Below are 21,317 nucleotides of genomic sequence, written 5' to 3'. Positions count from 1 at the left end.
TCAACACGTCCATCTGTCTCTAGTCCACACTGAGACCCTAGTTGCACACAGAGACACCATGTTAAACTGAGACTCAGACTGTGCTTCACCTAACCATTCACCTATAGTACAGCCACTACTGGCCCAGAGGAGGTGATCTGCTCTTCATTTCATAACTGAGTAATCACATCTAGTGAAGTGATTATCATACCAGCAGCTACTGCCTAGAGAGGAGACTACAGAGCTCTACTTAATGTCACAGGGCACTATACTACACATACTAGTGACATAGGATACATCTGAAATGGCACACTTTTCCCTTATAGTAATGCACTACCTTTGGTCCAATGAGGGGAATAGGGTGCCATTTTGTATGTAGCAACACAAGGCAGGCTGGTGACCTCTAACCCCTCACCTGCATCTGAGAGGTCTCGTAGCGAGCTGCTGAGGGCACTCCTCTTTAGCCCCTCCCCCATGGCGTAGTTGTCATCAAGGCTCCCTCGACCCAGTTGGCCGTTCCCAGAGTCCTTCTTCAGCCCCGAGCTCTGTGATAGACTGGGAAGGACCACACCCTTCTGCTTCTCTAGCTCCGCTAGAAGGGTACGCAGAGTCAGGTTAGATTACAGCTCTGGGACCTGTCAGTCAGCCTTGAGCTCTGTGATGGGACGGACCACGCCCTTATGCTTCTCCAGCTCCATTACAGTGATATAATCAAAGGAGCTTCTGAATCAAGTAACGTTAATTTATATAATCTAATGAGCTCCTGAATCAATTAACGTTAATTTATATAATCTAATTAACTTCTGAATCAAGTAACGCAAATTTATATAATCTGATTAACTTCTGAATCAAGTAACGCAAATTTATATAATCTGATTAACTTCTGAATCAATTAACGTTAATTTATATAATCAAATTAACTTCTGAATCAATTAATGTTAATTTATATAATCAAAGGAGCTTCTGAATCAATTAACGTTAATTTATATAATCTAATTAACTTCTGAATCAAGTAGCGTTAATTTATATAATCTAATGAGCTCCTGAATCAATTAACGTTAATTTATATAATCTAATTAACTTCTGAACCAATTAACGCTAATTTATATAATATAATTAACTTCTGAATCAATTAACGTTAATTTATATAATCTAATTAACTTCTGAATCAAGTAACGCTAATTTATATAATCTGATTAACTTCTGAATCAATTAACGTTAATTTATATAATCAAATTAACTTCTGAATCAATTAGCGTTAATTTATATAATCGAATTAACTTCTGAATCAAGTAACGCTAATTTATATAATCTGATTAACTTCTGAATAAATTAACGTTAATTTATATAATCAAATTAACTTCTGAATCAATTAACGTTAATTTATATAATCAAATTAACTTCTGAATCAATTAACGTTAATTTATATGAATAAAGGAGCTTCTGAATCAATTAACGTTAACTTATATAATCTAATTAACTTCTGAATCAAGTAGCATTAATTTATATAATCTAATGAGCTCCTGAATCAATTAACGTTAATTTATATAATCAAATTAAGTTCTGAATCAAGTAGCGTTAATTTATATAATCTAATTAACTTCTGAATCAATTAACGTTAACTTGTATAATCTAATTAACTTCTTGGTATTTATTAGGATCCCCATTAGCCGCTGCATAAGCATCTGCTACTCTTCCTGGGTCCACATGAAACGTGATAAAATACATAGTACAGAACATTATTAGCAAAGGACTGAAATACATACATTTAAAATGTCACAAAGCCTACAAATCAGTACATACACACAATATCTAGGTCTAATACATAGTAGAGTGCAAATTACAATACAACATACATAAAATGTCTGTGTTTCTTCACATTCCCATTTGTGCAGCAAGGGGTTATTTTATCTGGTTTTATTTCCAGCTTGAGTTTCCTGGGTTGGCAGAGATTTCCATGTAGTCATGGCTCTATTTAAAACAATGGGTTTCCCACAAATAATTAAACAGCAGCAGTAAAATAACTAGCGAGGCTATATACAGGGGGTACTGGTACAGAGTCAATGTGCGGGGGTACCGGTTAGTCAAGGTAATTTGTACACGTAGGTAGAGTTAAAGTGACTATGCATTCATAATAACAGAGAGTAGCAGCAGGGTAGAATGGGGGGGCAATGCAAATAGTCTGGGTAGTCATTTGATTAGCTGTTCAGGAGTCTTATGGCTTGAGGGTAGAAGCTGTTCAGGAGTCTTATGGCTTGAGGGTAGAAGCTGTTCAGGAGTCTAATGGCTTGGGGGTAGAAGCTGTTCAGCAGTCTGATAGCTTGGGGGGTAGAAGCTGTTCATCAGTCTGATGGCTTGGGGGTAGAAGCTGTTCAGGAGTCTGATGGCTTGGGGGTAGAAGCTGTTCAGCAGTCTGATGGTTTGGCGGTAGAAGATGTTCAGGAGTCTTATGGCTTGGGGGTAGAAGCTGTTCAGGAGTCTTATGGCTTGGGGGTAGAAGCTGTTCAGCAGTCTAATGGCTTGGGGGTAGAAGCTGTTCAGGAGTCTTATGGCTTGTGGGTAGAAGCTGTTCAGGAGTCTTATGGCTTGGGGGTAGAAGCTGTTCAGCAGTCTGATGGCTTGGGGGTAGAAGCTGTTCAGCAGTCTGATGGCTTGGGGGTAGAAGCTGTTCAGGAGTCTGGTGGCTTGGGGGTAGAAGCTGTTCAGGAGTCTTATGGTTTGGGGGTAGAAGGTACTTCTTTAAGGGTTTGGCTAAGCCAGTCTTGAGGTTTAGTTCAAATCATATCAAATTTCATTGATCACATACAGTGGCTTGCGAAAGTATTCACCCTGCTTGGCATTTTTCCTATTTTGTTGCCTTACAACCTGGAATTAAAATGAATTTTTTGGGGGTTTGTATCATTTGATTTACACAACATGCCTACCACTTTGAAGATGCAAAATATTTTTTATTGTGAAACAAACGAGAAATAAGACAAAAAACACTGAAAACTTGAGTGTGCATAACTATTCCCCCTATACAAAGTCAATACTTTGTAGAGCCACCATTTGCAGCAATTACAGCTGCAAGTTTTGGAGTCTCTATAAGCTTGGCACATCTAACCACTGGGATTTTTGACCAATCTTCAAGGGAAAACTGTGTGTATGTAATAACATAAAAAACGCTAATAATGCAAGCAATAACACACACAAAAAACTAAATACTGCAAAGTTGCTTAGGAGCTAGAAGCAGAGCTGTCATGTCTGTCGGCGCCATGTTACTTATTTATTTTCAGCAGTCTTGAGGTTCAAACCTAGGTATTTCCACTACTCACACTCTATGCGGTATTTCTCCATCTCCTGGACCTCGGCAATGGATTCTCTCAGGTCGTCAGTGAACTTCTTCCTGTCCTGAGGGTTGGGAGCGTTGAAGTTGATTAAAGGCTTGACATCTGCTCGGGGAACCGCCGAAGTTAACCGCACACCGTTAGGATAGTCTAGGAGGGATGACATCACAAGAAAAATAACATTTAACCCGAAAGTAGGTTGCATTACCAGAGGGCTTAATAATAGTTTCAGCTTCATAGGGCAGCACCAGAGGGTTTAATAATAGTTTCAGCTTCATAGGGCAGCACCAGAGGGTTTAATAATAGTTTCAGCTTCATAGGGCAGCACCAGAGGGTTTAATAATAGTTTCAGCTTCATTGGGCAGCACCAGAGGGTTTAATAATAGTTTCAGCTTCATAGGGCAGCACCAGAGGGTTTAATAATAGTTTCAGCTTCATTGGGCAGCACCAGAGGGTTTAATAATAGTTTCAGCTTCATAGGGCAGCACCAGAGGGTTTAATAATAGTTTCAGCTTCATTGGGCAGCACCAGAGGGTTTAATAATAGTTTCAGCTTCATAGAGCAGCACCAGAGGGTTTAATAATAGTTTCAGCTTGATAGGGCAGCACCAGAGGGTTTAATAATAGTTTCAGCTTCATTGGGCAGCACCAGAGAGTTTAATAATAGTTTCAGCTTCATAGGGCAGCACCAGAGGGTTTAATAATAGTTTCAGCTTCATAGGGCAGCACCAGAGGGTTTAATAATAGTTTCAGCTTCATAGGGCAGCACCAGAGGGTTTAATAATAGTTTCAGCTTCATAGGGCAGCACCAGAGGGCTTAATAATAGTTTCAGCTTCATAGGGCAGCACCAGAGATTTAATAATAGTTTCAGCTTCATAGGGCAGCACCAGAGGATTTAATAATAGTTTCAGCTTCATAGGGCAGCACCAGAGGGTTTAATAATAGTTTCAGCTTCATAGGGCAGCACCAGAGGGTTTAATAATAGTTTCAGCTTCATAGAGCAGCACCAGAGGGTTTAATAATAGTTTCAGCTTCATAGGGCAGCACCAGAGGGTTTAATAATAGTTTCAGCTTCATAGGGCAGCACCAGAGGGTTTAATAATAGTTTCAGCTTCATAGGGCAGCACCAGAGGGTTTAATAATAGTTTCAGCTTCATAGGGCAGCACCAGAGGGTTTAATAATAGTTTTTGCTTCATAGGGCAGCACCAGAGGGTTTAATAATAGTTTCAGCTTCATAGAACAGCACCAGAGGGTTTAATAATAGTTTCAGCTTCATAGAGCAGCACCAGAGGGTTTAATAATAGTTTCAGCTTCATAGGGCAGCACCAGAGGGTTTAATAATAGTTTCAGCTTCATAGGGCAGCACCAGAGGGTTTAATAATAGTTTCAGCTTCATAGGGCAGCACCAGAGGGTTTAATAATAGTTTCAGCTTCATAGGGCAGCACCAGAGGGTTTAATAATAGTTTCAGCTTCATTGGGCAGCACCAGAGGGTTTAATAATAGTTTCAGCTTCATAGGGCAGCACCAGAGGGTTTAATAATAGTTTCAGCTTCATAGGGCAGCACCAGAGGGTTTAATAATAGTTTCAGCTTCATAGGGCAGCACCAGAGGGTTTAATAATAGTTTCAGCTTCATAGGGCAGCACCAGAGGGTTTAATAATAGTTTCAGCTTCATAGGGCAGCACCAGAGGGTTTAATAATAGTTTCAGCTTCATAGGGCAGCACCAGAGGGTTTAATAATAGTTTCAGCTTCATAGGGCAGCACCAGAGATTTAATAATAGTTTCCCAGACACAGATTAAGCCTGGTCCTGGACTTAAAATCATGCTCAATATAGAATATTAATTGAAAGCAGTCTGAATCTGTACTTAGGACCACCGCCCAGAGGCACACAGAAACATCACAGCAGTAGATACTTACACTGGTTCTCAAACAGCAGCACCTGCATCCCATGAAGGGAGAAGGACTGTCTGAAGCTGTATGTCACACAGTTCTTCTTCTTCTGGAAGATCTTTGTCACCTAGTTGGGGAAAAAACACACAGGGACATTCAGGACTTGGTCATAAACAGACTAATGTTCCCTCTGTACATCAGAAACAACAATGTGAACACGCTGTGTGTCCAAAGGACCAGGATTGAAGAGTTTCTCCTGGGTGAGAATGTACTAGAGAAATAACTAGAGCCAGACAGAGTTCAGTTCTACAGTACATACCACCACCAGGTCATTGAAGAGGAAGATCTCTCTCTGGTGCAGACCCAGTTTCTGAGGCTTGTTGGTGTCTGGAACCTCAAACAACCTGCAGTAGCACACCAACCTGCGGTGTGGCAGGGACAGAACACAGCCTAGACCATGGTGCAGAGAACCAATCTGCATTTGGGGGGTGGTAAGAAAGAGAGAGAGATCAAGTCATTCTTTGTGACAATACACAGGACTAGAATTTCTCAGCAAACAGCTGGAGGCAGTTTGAGCTAAAAAAAATATATATATATATATATATATTTTTTTTTTTTCCCGTGGTATCCAATTGTTTAGTAGCTACTATCTTGTCTCATCGCTACAACTCCCGTACGGGCTCGGGAGAGACAAAGGTTGAAATTCCTCCGATACACAACCCAACCAAGCCGCACTGCTTCTTAACACAGCACACATCCAACCCGGAAGCCAGCCGCACCAATGTGTCGGAGGAAACACTGTGCACCTGGCAACCTTAATTAGTGCACACTGCGCCCGGCCCGCCACAGGAGTCGCTGGTGCGCGATGAGACAAGGATATCCCTACCAGCCAAACCCTCTCTAACCCGGACGACGCTGAGCATATTGTGTGTCGCCCCACGGACCTCCGGGTCACGGCCGGTAACGACAGAGCCTGGGCGCGGACCCAGAGTCTCTGGTGGCACAGCTGGCACTGCAGTACAGCGCTCTTAACCACTGCGCTAACCGGGAGGCCCAGGAGCTACATTTTTATTGAATTGTCTGCCGATCCATGTGAGAGTCTCTCACTCCCCCTACCGCCACGCCACACTGGTTGTCTCGACGTCTGAATGCTCGGCTATGAACTGACATTTACTCTTGAGGTGCTGACCTGTTGCACCCTCTATAACCACTGTGGTTATTATTTGCCCCTGCTGGTCATATATAAACGTTTGAACATCTTGAAGGATGATCTGGCCTTAAGGCTTGTTCCTCTCCAGGTTTCTTCCTAGGTTCCTGCTTTTCTAGGGAGTTTTTCCTAAATACCATCTTTCTGCATTGCTTGCTCTTTGGGGATTTAGGCTGGGTTTCTGTATAGCACATTGTGACAACTACTGATAGAAAAAGGGCTTTATAAATACATTGGATTGAGTTGGTAAGTCATAGGGAGTAGAATAGTTGGTCACCGCCGATGCCTTGTCTGGATTTATTTCCATCCCTTTTCTTAGATAATATGTCCAAGGAACTTTAGCTGAGTCTTCAGGAAATGGCATTTCTTCATGTTCAATGTCAAGTTGACATAATGGAGTTTGCTGAAAACAACATTGAGGTCAGCCACATGCTGCTGCTTGTTGGGGGAGTAGACTATGATGTCACCTATGTAGACAAAACAGTTGACAAAAGTTGACACCTCGCAGTTCCCCAAGAACTCTCCATCATTCTCTGAAAGGTCGCTCCAGCATGGTTAAGTCCAAAAGGACTGTATCGCGGTATTTTCTTTGTTCTTCTCATCCATCTCAATTTGCCAGTAGCCAGACTGCAGGTCCAGAGTGTTAAACCAAGTAGCACCATACAAGGACTATAGGATGTCATGCATTGGGTATTGGGTAAGCGTTGAGAGGTGTCTTGGCGTTCAAGCCTCTTAAATCAGCAAAAAACCGATAGGCGCAATCAACCTTTAACATTTTCTCCACATTTTCTCATGATCTCTTTCTTAATGGGTGAAACCAGATAGGGTGTGGACCTAACCGGCTGTCATCTGAGGGAAGTATGGCATGCATGGACACACCCAATAGGGCCTGGACCCAACCAGCTGTCACCTGAGGAGCGTATGGTATGCCTGGTCACACCCTTTGGGCCCCCTACAGACAATCCCACCTTACTAGTACTGACTTTCCCCCCTGATAGTACTGACTCTTCCCCCCTGCTAGTACTGACTTTTCCCCCCTGCTAGTACTGACTTTTACCCATTGCTAGTATTGACTTTTCCCCCTTGCTAGTACTGACTTTTCCCCCCTGCTAGTACTGACTTTTCCCTTATGCTAGTACTGACTTTTCCCCCTTGCTAGCACTGACTTTTCCTCTTGCTAGTACTGACTTATCCCCCTTGCCAGTACTGACGTATCCCCCTTGCCAGTACTGACTTTTCCCCCTTGCTAGTACTGACTTTTCCCCTTGCTAGTACTGATTTTTCCCCTTGCTAGTACTGACTTTCCCCCCCTGCTAATACTGACTTTTCCCCCCTGCTAATACTGAATTTTCCCCCCTGCTAGTACTGACTTTCCCCCCTGCTAGTACTGACTTTTCCCCTATTAGTACTGAGTTTCCCCTCTGCGAGTACTGACTTTTCCCCCCTGCTAGTACTGACTTTTCCCCTATTAGTACTGAGTTTCCCCTCTGCTAGCACTGAGTTTATCCCCTGCAAGTACTGACTTTTTCCCCTGCTAGTACTGAATTTTCCCCCCTGCTAGTACTGACTTTCCCCCCTGCTAGTACTGACTTTTCCCCTATTAGTACTGAGTTTCCCCTCTGCGAGTACTGACTTTTCCCCCCTGCTAGTACTGACTTTCCCCACTGCTAGTACTGACTTTCCCCACTGCTAGTACTGACTTTTCCCCTATTAGTACTGACTTTCCCCTCTGCTAGTACTGACTTTCCCCTCTGCTAGTACTGACTTTTCCCCCTTGCTAGTACTGACTTTTCCCCCTTGCTAGTACTGACTTTTCACCCTTGCTAGTACTGACTTTTCCCCCTTGCTAGTACTGACTTTTCCCCCCTGCTAGTACTGAGTTTCACCCCTGCTAGTACTGACTTTTCCCCCTGCTAGTACTGACTTTTCCTCTGCTAGCACTGAGTTTCCCCTCTGCTAGCACTGAGTTTCCCCCCTGCTAGTACTGACTTTTCCCCCCTGCTTGTACTGACTTTTCCCCTATTAGAACTGAGTTTTCCCCCCTGCTAGCACTGAGTTTTCCCCCCTGCTAGCACTGAGTTTCACCCCTGCTAGTACTGACTTTTCACCCCTGCTTGTACTGACTTTTCCCCTATTAGAACTGAGTTTTCCCCCCTGCTAGCACTGAGTTTTCCCCCCTGCTAGCACGGAGTTTCACCCCTGCTAGTACTGACTTTTCCTCTGCTAGCACTGAGTTTCCCCTCTGCTAGCACTGACTTTTCCCCCCTGCTAGTACTGACTTTTCCCTTATGCTAGTACTGACTTTTCCCCCTTGCTAGCACTGACTTTTCCTCTTGCTAGTACTGACTTATCCCCCTTGCCAGTACTGACGTATCCCCCTTGCCAGTACTGACTTTTCCCCCTTGCTAGTACTGACTTTTCCCCTTGCTAGTACTGATTTTTCCCCTTGCTAGTACTGACTTTCCCCCCCTGCTAATACTGACTTTTCCCCCCTGCTAATACTGAATTTTCCCCCCTGCTAGTACTGACTTTCCCCCCTGCTAGTACTGACTTTTCCCCTATTAGTACTGAGTTTCCCCTCTGCGAGTACTGACTTTTCCCCCCTGCTAGTACTGACTTTTCCCCTATTAGTACTGAGTTTCCCCTCTGCTAGCACTGAGTTTATCCCCTGCAAGTACTGACTTTTTCCCCTGCTAGTACTGAATTTTCCCCCCTGCTAGTACTGACTTTCCCCCCTGCTAGTACTGACTTTTCCCCTATTAGTACTGAGTTTCCCCTCTGCGAGTACTGACTTTTCCCCCCTGCTAGTACTGACTTTCCCCACTGCTAGTACTGACTTTCCCCACTGCTAGTACTGACTTTTCCCCTATTAGTACTGACTTTCCCCTCTGCTAGTACTGACTTTCCCCTCTGCTAGTACTGACTTTTCCCCCTTGCTAGTACTGACTTTTCCCCCTTGCTAGTACTGACTTTTCACCCTTGCTAGTACTGACTTTTCCCCCTTGCTAGTACTGACTTTTCCCCCCTGCTAGTACTGAGTTTCACCCCTGCTAGTACTGACTTTTCCCCCTGCTAGTACTGACTTTTCCTCTGCTAGCACTGAGTTTCCCCTCTGCTAGCACTGAGTTTCCCCCCTGCTAGTACTGACTTTTCCCCCCTGCTTGTACTGACTTTTCCCCTATTAGAACTGAGTTTTCCCCCCTGCTAGCACTGAGTTTTCCCCCCTGCTAGCACTGAGTTTCACCCCTGCTAGTACTGACTTTTCACCCCTGCTTGTACTGACTTTTCCCCTATTAGAACTGAGTTTTCCCCCCTGCTAGCACTGAGTTTTCCCCCCTGCTAGCACTGAGTTTTCCCCCCTGCTAGCACTGAGTTTCACCCCTGCTAGTACTGACTTTATCCCCCTGCTAGTACTGACTTTATCCCCCTGCTAGTACTGACTTTTCCCCCCTGCTAGTACCGACTTTCCCCCCCTGCTAATACTGACTTTTCCCCCCTGCTAGTACTGACTTTCCCCCCCTGCTAGTACTGACTTTTCCCCCTGCTAGTTAGCTACCTATAATTAAAATGCCATTTTCTCAAAAGTGGGATGACAAGTTTATCAACTCTCAAAGCAGAATGACTTTCCCATTGTTCCTCAACTGCAGTGTATGATGTAGCTCTGAGTCTCTACTTTCATCCATGTAAAAAAAAAACATTTAAAATTGTGCTACATAAGACCGAATCAAGGCAGTTTGTCACATATGTCCATGGCAGCAGTCTAAACTCACTGTGACCTATTGAAATGTGTCCATGGCAGCACAGAGTCTAAACTCACTGTGACCTATTGAAATGTGTCCATGGCAGCACAGAGTCTAAACTCACTGTGACCTATTGAAATGTGTCCATGGCAGCACAGAGTCTAAACTCACTGTGACCTATTGAAATGTGTCCATGGCAGCACAGAGTCTAAACTCACTGTGACCTATTGAAATGTGTCCATGGCAGCACAGTGTCTAAACTCACTGTGACCTATTGAAATGTGTCCATGGCAGCAGTCTAAACTCACTGTGACCTATTGAAATGTGTCCATGGCAGCACAGAGTCTAAACTCACTGTGATCTATTGAAATGTGTCCATGGCAGCACAGAGTCTAAACTCACTGTGACCTATTGAAATGTGTCCATGGCAGCACAGAGTCTAAACTCACTGTGACCTATTGAAATGTGTCCATGGCAGCACAGAGTCTAAACTCACTGTGACCTATTGAAATGTGTCCATGGCAGCACAGAGTCTAAACTCACTGTGACCTATTGAAATGTGTCCATGGCAGCACAGAGTCAAAACTCATTGAAATGTGTCCATGGCAGCACAGAGTCTAAACTCCCTGTGACCTATTGAATAGTGTCCATGGCAGCAGTCTAAACTCACTGTGACCTATTGAAATGTGTCCATGGCAGCACAGAGTCTAAACTCACTGTGACCTATTGAAATGTGTCCATGGCAGCACAGAGTCTAAACTCACCGGTTTCTTCCCAACAATGAGTTTCTCGACCTTCTGGACCTGAGAGACGTGATCTTCGTTGGTCTTCAGTTCCCTCTTCCTGATCCTCTCATATATACCTGTCAGCATCTCCCGTGGGATGTCCCCTCCATCATCCACACCTGGAGAAATAGTTGATACAATGTTACAACTAACTCTAACTCTAACCCCTTGTATCTAACCCTATGAGCATCTCCAGCTAGATGTCCTCTCCATCCCCGCTAGAGATACACATACTGTACGTTCACAGTAATATGCACAGAAATACTGTGTTTCCCTTTAGAAAGGTTTGAGATTGAGATTGAGTTTGAATCCCTCTGCTTTTCCACTAGTCAAAATCAGATCAATTGGCATACACATACAGTGCATTCGGAAAGTATTCAGACCCTTTACTTTCTCCACATTGTTACGTTACAACCTCATCCTAAAATGTATTAAATAGTTGTTTCATCTCATCAAAATACACACAATACATCATAATGATAAAAAAAACTGGTTTTTAGAAATATCATATTTACAGTTATCCAGACCCTTTACTCGGTACATTGTTGAAGCACCTTTGGCAGCAATTACAGCCTCGAGTCTTCCTGGGTATGACGCTACAAGCTTGGCACACCTGTATTTGATTGGCTATGATCGGCTATGAAAAGCCAACTGACATTCACTCCCGAGGTGCTGACCAGTTGCACCCTCTACAACCACTGTGATTATTATTATTTGACCTTGCAGGTCATCTATGAATGTTTGAACATCTTGGCCATGTTCTTTTATAATCTCCACCCGGCACAGCCATATGAGGACTGGCCACCCCTCAGAGCCTGGTTTCTTCCTAGGTTCTGGCTTTTTTAGGGAGTTTTTCCTAGCCACCGTGTAAAATGGTCTGAATAGTTAGGTAAATAAGGTATTTCTGTTTTTTTAGCAAACATTGTGTGTACTGTGTGTAGATTGATGAGAAAAAAAATGCAAGTCAAGAAGTTTGATTACTTTCCAAATGCACTGTATAGTCAGAGAAATGTTGTTCTGTTCTGGTTAAAGAAACTCTGCTTTGCTTGAGTTCCACTGCTAAGCCATGACACAATATAAACACATTCTAGACAGGGACATTCATCAAGCTGTAGTGCATGAACAGGTTCTATTAGACAGAGGTCAGGAGTTAGTTACAGACCATGAATACCGCAATGGATTTCTACCTCTGAGGTTCTTGACAAAGTCCTCCAGCTTCATCTTCCTCTCTGGCTTGACGTTGGGAGAGTACATGTCAGTGTTGAGGAGGATGATGGCGAACGCCAGGATGAAGATGGTGTCGGGGTTACGGAACTGTCGTACCACCCCGGGGTTACAGATACAGTACCTCTGACTGGTGAGAGAACAACATCCTGTATTATATAGACGTAAATGTAAACCTAACCGTAAGAAAACAGAACTGACGTACCACCCCGGGGTTACAGATATAGTACCTCAAGCTGTCGGAGGGAGAAATAATGAGAGAATGAGAAAGAAAGTCACCGAAAGACAGAGACAGAAAGAGAGAGAGCGTTTGAGTTGAACATTTTTTTTTTTATTGGGTTTTGGGAACCCACAACACGAACACTCAAACGAACAAAAAAACTCAATTAAAAACACAACACTAAACCTGTACTTTGGCCCAAATTTAAACAGTTTGGGAAGACAAAACCTCCCCCAGAGCTGAGAAACAAATAGTGATCATCATGACCACCCTGGGACACTGTATGAGCAGATGTGCCAGAGTTCAGTCTCAGTACAGAATGGACACCCCTCCCCAACAGTAGGATCCAGGTGTACCAGATGCATGTTGGTGGCTATAGCTCCATGTATTATCCTCTATGTTGGTGGCTATAGCTCCATGTATTATCCTCTACGTTGGTGGCTATAGCTCCATGTATTATCCTCTACGTTGGTGGCTATAGCCCCATGTATTATCCTCTACGTTGGTGGCTATAGCTCCATGTATTATCCTCTACGTTGGTGGCTATAGCTCCATGTATTATCCTCTACGTTGGTGGCTATAGCTCCATGTATTATCCTCTACGTTGGTGGCTATAGCCCCATGTATTATCCTCTACGTTGGTAGCTATAACTCCATGTATTATCCTCTACGTTGGTGGCTATAGCTCCATGTATTATCCTCTACGTTGGTGGCTATAGCTCCATGTATTATCCTCTACGTTGGTGGCTATAGCTCCATGTATTATCCTCTATGTTGCTGGTTATAGCTCCATGTATTATCCTCCATTGGAAAGATTGCCAACAGCCTTTTGGGGAGGCACCTGGACCAAACACACCCGCCCACCTTGTCGATTTTACCCATTCCAGGGAAGAAGCATCGGACACTTTTACACTCCCCCAGCTCCGGGGTATGGAAGGAAAGCAGCATCCCCACGTCCTCCTCTAATGCCCCAGCTGCAGCACTAACAATCAGTGCATGGAACACATCATCCAGACCCTCCGTCCACCGATCAGAGTTAGAAGTATCAGTCACATACTGCTGATGAAGTACTGGCAAGGAGTCACAGACCTCAGCTACGACGGATCCCCACTCTTTCTCTCAGCTCCTCCAAAGATCTTCTTTTGCTCCACATCAGATGACCCAGCGTGGTACACACCTAACAGGCATGAATGTAGGCTGACTGAACACATAGCATGGGACTGAATGGCAGTATTATAAAAAAGATAGGCTCTTCAAAAAGCCACATATCTGGTGGCGTGCCGGCCTTACGGGACAAGTTAAACTCTCCAAGCCTGTATAACAGACTCATGGAATGGAGTCAGGCCAGAAAAATCACCCCCCTCCAGCTTTAAGAGGAAAAGGTGCTTGTCTAAGCCCAAACAGCCAGCTCTCCTCGTCAATGTGAAGGCTGTAATGACCGAGCTAGAACAATCACTGTACAACAGTCTCTGGGCTGCTTGAAGCTGGAAAGCCATGATCCTAGAAGAAATTGCCTACAGCTTTAACCCAATGATGTCCAGACCAGCAGAAATTGACAAGGGTCGTTTGAAGTTCTTGTATGGCTGTAAAATCATAATTCTGTGCCACAGGGTAGGTTATTGGCTACCAGCACCCTTTCCCTATAGGACAGCTGGGGTAGCACCCATTTTCAACGAGACAATCTGGCACACACCTTCTCCACTACACCCTCCTAGTTCTTTTTTGAAAAACATCTGAGCCTAGAAAACCCCCCAAAGTCTTCATCCGATCTCTGCCCCCTGGTGACCATGGAGATGACCCTATCTGAAGCTGACCTGGTGACCATGGAGAAGACCCTATCTGAAGCTGACCTGGTGACCATGGAGGAGACCCTATGTGAAGCTGACCTGGTGACCATGGAGATGACCCTATCTGAAGCTGACCTGGTGACCATGGAGAGGACCGTAACTGAAGCCGAACTGGTGACCGTGGAGAGTACCCTAACTGAAGCCGACCTGGTGGCCGTGGAGCCGACCCTATCTGACTGAAGCTGACCTGGTGACCGTGGAGTGGACCCTATCTGAAGCGGACCTTATCTGAAGCTGACTTGCTGACTGTGGAGGGGACCCTATCTGTAGCTATCTGAAGCTATCTGAAGCTGACCGTGGAGCGGACCCTATGTGATGCTGACCTGGTAACTGTGGAGCAGACCCTACCTGAAGCCCTACTGGTTATCGTGGGTGGACGCTATCTGAAGCTGACCTGGTAACCGTGAAGTGGACCCTATCTGAAGCTGACCTGGTAACCGTGAAGTGGACCTTATCTGAAGCTGACCTGGTGACTGTGGAGGGGACCCTATCTAAAGCTGACCTGGTAACCGTGTAGTGGACCCTACCTGAAGCCCTACACGTTATCGCAGAGTGGACACCATCTGAAGCTGACCTGGTAACCGTGAAGTGGACCCTATCTGAAGCTGACCTGCCCACAGCGATTCACTCTTTTGCCAATTGACTCTAGCTGAGGAGGCCCACCTTTAAAAACAGTCATGTCATCTGCATACGCAGGCAGTGCTATCATGGGACCCTTCATAACCCCTGGCACAGAGAAACAAGTAAGCCTCGCTCTTAAAAATCAAAGCATTGGTTCAAATGCCAGAAAATATAACTGTCCTGAAATTAGGCATCTCTGCCTAATACCCCTATGGATGGGGATGGGGCAGCTCAAACCACCATCTTAAATAAGCATGCCCCACTCACAAATATTAGAACAAAGAACAGATATAGCCCTTGGTTCACCCCAGACTTGACTGCCCTTGACAAAAACATCCTGTGGCATTCTGCATTAGCATCGATTAGCCCCCATGATATGCAACTTTTCAGGGGAGTCAGGAACCAATATACTCAGTCAGTTAGGAAATCTAAGGCAACATTTTTCAAACAGAAATTTAGATCCTGTAGCACTAATTACAAAAAGTTTTGGGACACTGTAAAGTCCATGGAGAATAAGAGCACCTCCTCCCAGCTGCCCATTGCACTGAGGCTAGGAAACACTGTCAGCACTGATAAATCTATGATAATCGTTAATTTCAAAGAGCTTTTTTCTACGGCTGGCTATGCTTTCCACATGGCTACTCCTACCCCGGCCAACAGCTCAGCACCCCCTGCAGCAACTTGCCCAAGCCCCCCCCCCTCCCACCACTTCTCCTTCACCCAAATCAGACGGACTAGACAGTCTGGACAATCTCTCTTTCAAAAAATGATCTCCCAAAATTTTTGCAACCCCTATTACTAACCTGTTCAACTTCTCTTTTGTATCGTCTGAGAAATGCCGCAGTCGTCCCCCTCTTCAAAGGGGGAGACACTCTTGACCCAAACTGTTATAGACATACATCCATTCTGCTCTGCCTGTCTAACATCTTCGAAACCCAAGTTAACAAAACAGATCACCGACCATTTCGAATCCCACCGTACCTTCTCCACTATGCAATCTGGTTTCCAAGCTGGTCATGGGTGCACCTCAGCCACGCTCAAGTCCTACACAATATCATAACCACCATCGATAAAAGACAGTACTGTGCAGCCGTCTTCATCGACCTGGCCAAGGCTTTTGACTCTGTCAATCACCACATTCTTATCGGCAGACTCAACAGCCTTGGTTTCTCAAATGATTGCTTAGCCTGGTTCACCAACTACTTCTCAGATTGAGTTCAGTGTTTCAAATCAACAAAACTAAGGAGATGATTGTGGACTTCAGGAAACAGCAGAGGGAACACCCCCCTATCCACATCGATGGAACAGTAGTGGAGAGGGTAGCAAGTTAAGTTCCTCGGCATACACATCACAGACAAACTGAATTGGTCCACTCACACAGACAGCATTGTGAAGAAGGCGCAGCAGCGCCTCTTCAACCTCAGGATGCTGAAGAAATTTGGCTTGTCACCAAAAGCACTCACAAACTTCTACAGATGCACAATCGAGAGCATCCTGTCGGGCTGTATCACCGCCTGGTACGGCAACTGCTCCGCCCTCAACCGTAAGGCTCTCCAGAGGGTAGTGAGGTCTGCACAACGCATCACCGGGGGCAAACTACCTGCCCTCCAGGACACCTACACCACCCGATGTCACAGGAAGGCCATAAAGATCATCAAGGACATCAACCACCCGAGCCACTGCCTGTTCACCCCGCTATCATCCAGAAGGCGAGGTCAGTACAGGTGCATCAAAGCTGGGACCGAGAGACTGAAAAACAGCTTCTATCTCAAGGCCATCAGACTGTTAAACAGCCACCACTAACATTGAGTGGCTGCTGCCAACACACTGACACTGACTCAACTCCAGCCACTTTAATAATGGGAATTGATGGGAAATGATGTAAATATATCACTAGCCACTTTAAACAATGCTACCTTATATAATGTTACTTACCCTACATTATTCATCTCATATGCATACGTATATACTGTACTCTATATCATCGACTGTATCCTTATGTAATACATGTATCACTAGCCACTTTAACTATGCCACTTTGTTTACATACTCATCTCATATGTATATACTGTACTCGATACCATCTACTGTATCTTGCCTATGCTGCTCTGTACCATCACTCATTCATATATCCTTATGTACATATTCTTTATCCCCTTACACTGTGTACAAGACAGTAGTTTTGGAATTGTTAGTTAGATTACTGGTTATTACTGCATTGTCGGAACTAGAAGCACAAGCATTTCGCTACACTCGCATTAAAATCTGCTAACCATGTGTATGTGACAAATAAAATTTGATTTGATTTGATTTGAAATCGGAGGGCCTGTTGTCCAGACATCAGGCAGTCTATGGGGGTGCCACAGGGTTCAATTCTCAGGCCGGGTCGAGCCCAGGTCGAGCCCAGGCTCAATTGGCCTAGCATCGTCTGGGTTAGGGAGGGTTTGGCCGGTCGGGATATCCTTGTCTCATCGCGCACTAGCGACTCCTGTGGCAGGCCGGGCGCAGTGCGCGCTAACCAGGTCGCCAGGTGCACAGTGTTTCATTTGGACCTTGAGAAGCTATGATACCGTAAATAGAGAATCTTATGCATTCTAATAACCGCCCATTCGGAAAAGGAAAATGCAAGATATATATTTACACAGAGAGATATAGATAGAAAGAGAGGGAGACAGAATGAGACAGAAACAGAGAGACAGAGTTAGAGACAGAAAGAGAGAGAGAGAGACAAACAGAGATACAGAAAGAGAGGGAGAAATAGCGATGTATGCATCTTTGAGTCTCTCCACCTTCTGGGCCTATCCCTGTCAGGTGTCTACTGGCTAGGTAGTGTTGTGGTAGTGGTGTGATAGTACTGTGGTAGTGGTGTAGTAGTGGTAGTACTGTGGTAGTACTGTGGTAGTGGTGTGGTAGTACTGTGGTAGTGGTGTAGTAGTGGTAGTACTGTGGTAGTGGTGTGGTAGTACTGCGGTAGTGGTGTGGTAATACTGTGGTAGTGGCAGTGATGTGGCAGTGGTGTGGTAGTACTGTGGTAGTGGTGTGATAGTACTGCGGTAGTGGTGTGATAGTACTGCGGTAGTGGTGTGATAGTACTGTGGTAGTGGTGTGATAGTACTGTGGTAGTGGTGTGATAGTACTGTGGTAGTGGTGTGGTAGTACTGTGGTAGTGGTGTGGTAGTACTGTGGTAGTGGTGTGATAGTGGTGTGATAGTACTGTGGTAGTGGCAGTGATGTGGCAGTGGTGTGGTAGTACTATGGTAGTGGTGTGGGTGTGGTAGTATTGTGGTAGTGGCAGTAGTGTGGTAGTGGTGGTGGGGTAGTGGTGTGGTAATATTGTGGTAGTATTTGTGGTGTGGTAGTGGTGTGGTAGTATTTGTGGTGTGGTAGTATTGTGGTAGTGGGGTGGTAGAATTGTGGTAGTGGTAGCAGTGGTGTGGTATTGGTCTGGTAGTATGGTATGGTATTGGTCTGGTAGTATGGTGTGGTATTGGTCTGGAAGTAGTGTGGTAGTGTTGTGGTAGTATTGTGGTGGTGGTGGTGTGGTAGTGGTGTGGTGTGGGTTGGTAGTGGTGTGTTAGCATTGTGGTTGTGCAGTAGGGGTGTGGTAGTATTGTGGTAGTGGTAGCTGTGTGTCAGTACTGTGGTAGCAGTGTGGCAGTATTGTGGTAGTGGAGTGGTAGTATTGTGGTAGTATTGTGTTAGTATTGTGGTAGCTGTGTGGCAGTATTGTGGTAGTGGTGTGGCAGTATGGTGGTAGTGGAGTGGTAGTATTGTGGTAGTGGAGTGGTAGTATTGTGGTAGTGGTGTGGCAGTATTGTGGTAGTGGTGTGGCATTATTGTGGTAGTGGTGTGGCATTATTGTGGTAGTGGAGTGGTAGTACTGTGGTAGTATTGTGGCAGTGGTTGTGGTGTGGTATAATCGTTGTAGGGGTAGTACTGTGGTAGTATTGTGGTAGTGGGGCGGCAGGGTAGCCTAGTGGTTAGAGAGTTGGACTAGTAACCGAAAGGTTGCAAGTTCAAATCCCTGAGCTGACAAGGTACAAATCTGTCGTTCTGCCCCTGAACAGGCAGTTAACCCACTGTTCCTAGGCCCTCATTGACTTAACTGACTTGTCTAGTTAAATAAAGGTGTGTAAAAAAAAGAAAAAAAAAAGTGGTGTCGTAGTATATAGGGTTAGTGTTACCTGTATGCTTCTATGAGTCTTTCCACCTTTTGGGCCTCACCCTGGACTCTGATGTGAGCTTGGAACTTCCTGAGAGCCTCATCTAGTTCCAAGGCCGAGAAATCCATCTCATCCACCACACAACTGGAGAGGAGAACATTGGTATGAACATACAATAGATACTATTCATTCAACTGGAGAAGAGAACATTGGTATATGATCAAGGAGACATATGTACTTCTGATTCTAAGACTGTCTGGGTACAGTACATTATAAGACTGTCTGGGTACAGTACAGTATAAGACTGTCTGGGTACAGTACAGTATAAGGCAAGACAACATATTGAAGTGCCTTCGAATGGGGTATTGCCGTAGGTGCCAGGTGCACCGGTTTGTGTCAGGAACTGCAAAGCTGCTGTTTTTTGCATGCTAACATGAACAGTTTCCTGTGTGTAGCAAGAATGGTCCACCACACAAACTGTGGGAAGCAATGGAGTCAACATGGGCCAGCTGCTCATTGAAATATATAAATGACCAGCTGTTTATGTTAACAGATGAGAAGGTGAACGGAGAAATAAAAGACAGAGCTGAGGGAGTTATATCAATCTAAAGAGTAGCATCAACATGGTGTTGAAGAAGGATTTGTTGGGAAAAAGGGATGATGCTTTACTGCTGTGATCTTTCTACAGCTGGTCTTGTTGATACAGTCTATGTAGCTGGTCTTGTTGATACAGTCTATGTTGCTGATCTTGTTGATACAGTCTATGTAGCTGATCGTGTTGATTCAGTCTATGTAGCTGGTCTTGTTGATACAGTCTATGTAGCTGGTCTTGTTGATACAGTCTATGTAGCTGATCATGTTGATACAGTCTATGTAGCTGGTCTTGTTGATTACGTTGATGTAGCTGGTCTTGTTGATACAGTCTATGCAGCTGGTCTTGTTGATACAGTCTGTAGCTAATCTTGTTCATCCAGTCTATGCAGCTGGTCTTGAATATACAGTCTATGTAGCTGATCGTGTTGATACAGTCTATGTAGCTGATCGTGTTGATTCAGTCTATGTAGCTGGTCTTGTTGATTACGTTGATGTAGCTGGTCTTGTTGATTCAGTCTATGTAGCTGATCGTGTTGATTCAGTCTATGTAGCTGGTCTTGTTGATTACGTTGATGTAGCTGGTCTTGTTGATTCAGTCTATGTAGCTGGTCTTGTTGATACAGTCTATGTAGCTGGTCTTGTTGATACAGTCTATGTAGCTGGTCTTGTATAAACAGTCTATGTAGCTGGTCTTGCTGATTCAGTCTATGTAGCTGATCTTGTTGATACAGTCGATGTAGCTGGTCTTGTTGATACAGTCTATGTAGCTGGTCTTGTTGATACAGTCTATGTAGCTGGTCTTGTATAAACAGTCTATGTAGCTGGTCTTGCTGATTCAGTCTATGTAGCTGATCTTGTTGATTCAGTCTATGTAGCTGGTCTTGTTGATACAGTCTATTTTGCTGGTCTTGTTGATACAGTCTATTTTGCTGGTCTTGTTGATACTGTCTATGTAGCTGGTCATGCATATACAGTCTATGTAGCTGGTCATGCATATACAGTCTATGTAGCTGGTCTTGTTGATACAGTCTGTAGCTAATCTTGTTCATCCAGTCTATGCAGCTGGTCTTGAATATACAGTCTATGTAGCTGATCGTGTTGATACAGTCTATGTAGCTGATCGTGTTGATTCAGTCTATGTAGCTGGTCTTGTTGATTACGTTGATGTAGCTGGTCTTGTTGATTCAGTCTATGTAGCTGATCGTGTTGATTCAGTCTATGTAGCTGGTCTTGTTGATTACGTTGATGTAGCTGGTCTTGTTGATTCAGTCTATGTAGCTGGTCTTGTTGATACAGTCTATGTAGCTGGTCTTGTTGATACAGTCTATGTAGCTGGTCTTGTATAAACAGTCTATGTAGCTGGTCTTGCTGATTCAGTCTATGTAGCTGATCTTGTTGATACAGTCGATGTAGCTGGTCTTGTTGATACAGTCTATGTAGCTGGTCTTGTTGATACAGTCTATGTAGCTGGTCTTGTATAAACAGTCTATGTAGCTGGTCTTGCTGATTCAGTCTATGTAGCTGATCTTGTTGATTCAGTCTATGTAGCTGGTCTTGTTGATACAGTCTATTTTGCTGGTCTTGTTGATACAGTCTATTTTGCTGGTCTTGTTGATACTGTCTATGTAGCTGGTCATGCATATACAGTCTATGTAGCTGGTCATGCATATACAGTCTATGTAGCTGGTCTTGTTGATACAGTCTATGTAGCTGGTCT

At 44.4% G+C, this 21,317-nt stretch overlaps 1 protein-coding gene across 1 annotated transcript in view; it reads right to left on the bottom strand.

Moving 5' to 3' along the window:
- The window catches only part of iqsec1b (IQ motif and Sec7 domain ArfGEF 1b), a 148,485-nt gene that overhangs the window by 20,131 nt on the left and 107,037 nt on the right, over nucleotides 1-21,317 (bottom strand). The window contains exons 10-16 of the mRNA XM_090242240.1: nucleotides 19,028-19,150; nucleotides 12,119-12,285; nucleotides 10,911-11,050; nucleotides 5,519-5,674; nucleotides 5,227-5,326; nucleotides 3,294-3,455; nucleotides 395-571 (exon numbers count right to left, since the gene is read on the bottom strand). Coding sequence (XP_090098366.1) covers nucleotides 395-571; nucleotides 3,294-3,455; nucleotides 5,227-5,326; nucleotides 5,519-5,674; nucleotides 10,911-11,050; nucleotides 12,119-12,285; nucleotides 19,028-19,150 — 1,025 coding nt within the window. The remainder of the gene's footprint in view (nucleotides 1-394; nucleotides 572-3,293; nucleotides 3,456-5,226; nucleotides 5,327-5,518; nucleotides 5,675-10,910; nucleotides 11,051-12,118; nucleotides 12,286-19,027; nucleotides 19,151-21,317) is intronic.

The sequence above is a fragment of the Oncorhynchus mykiss genome, chromosome 7, assembly GCF_057628025.1.
Source record: "Oncorhynchus mykiss isolate SJ-2025 chromosome 7, ASM5762802v1, whole genome shotgun sequence".
Lineage (NCBI taxonomy): Eukaryota > Metazoa > Chordata > Actinopteri > Salmoniformes > Salmonidae > Oncorhynchus > Oncorhynchus mykiss.
Note: the sequence above shows the minus strand (reverse complement) of the source record. Positions and strands in the feature narration are given on the sequence as shown.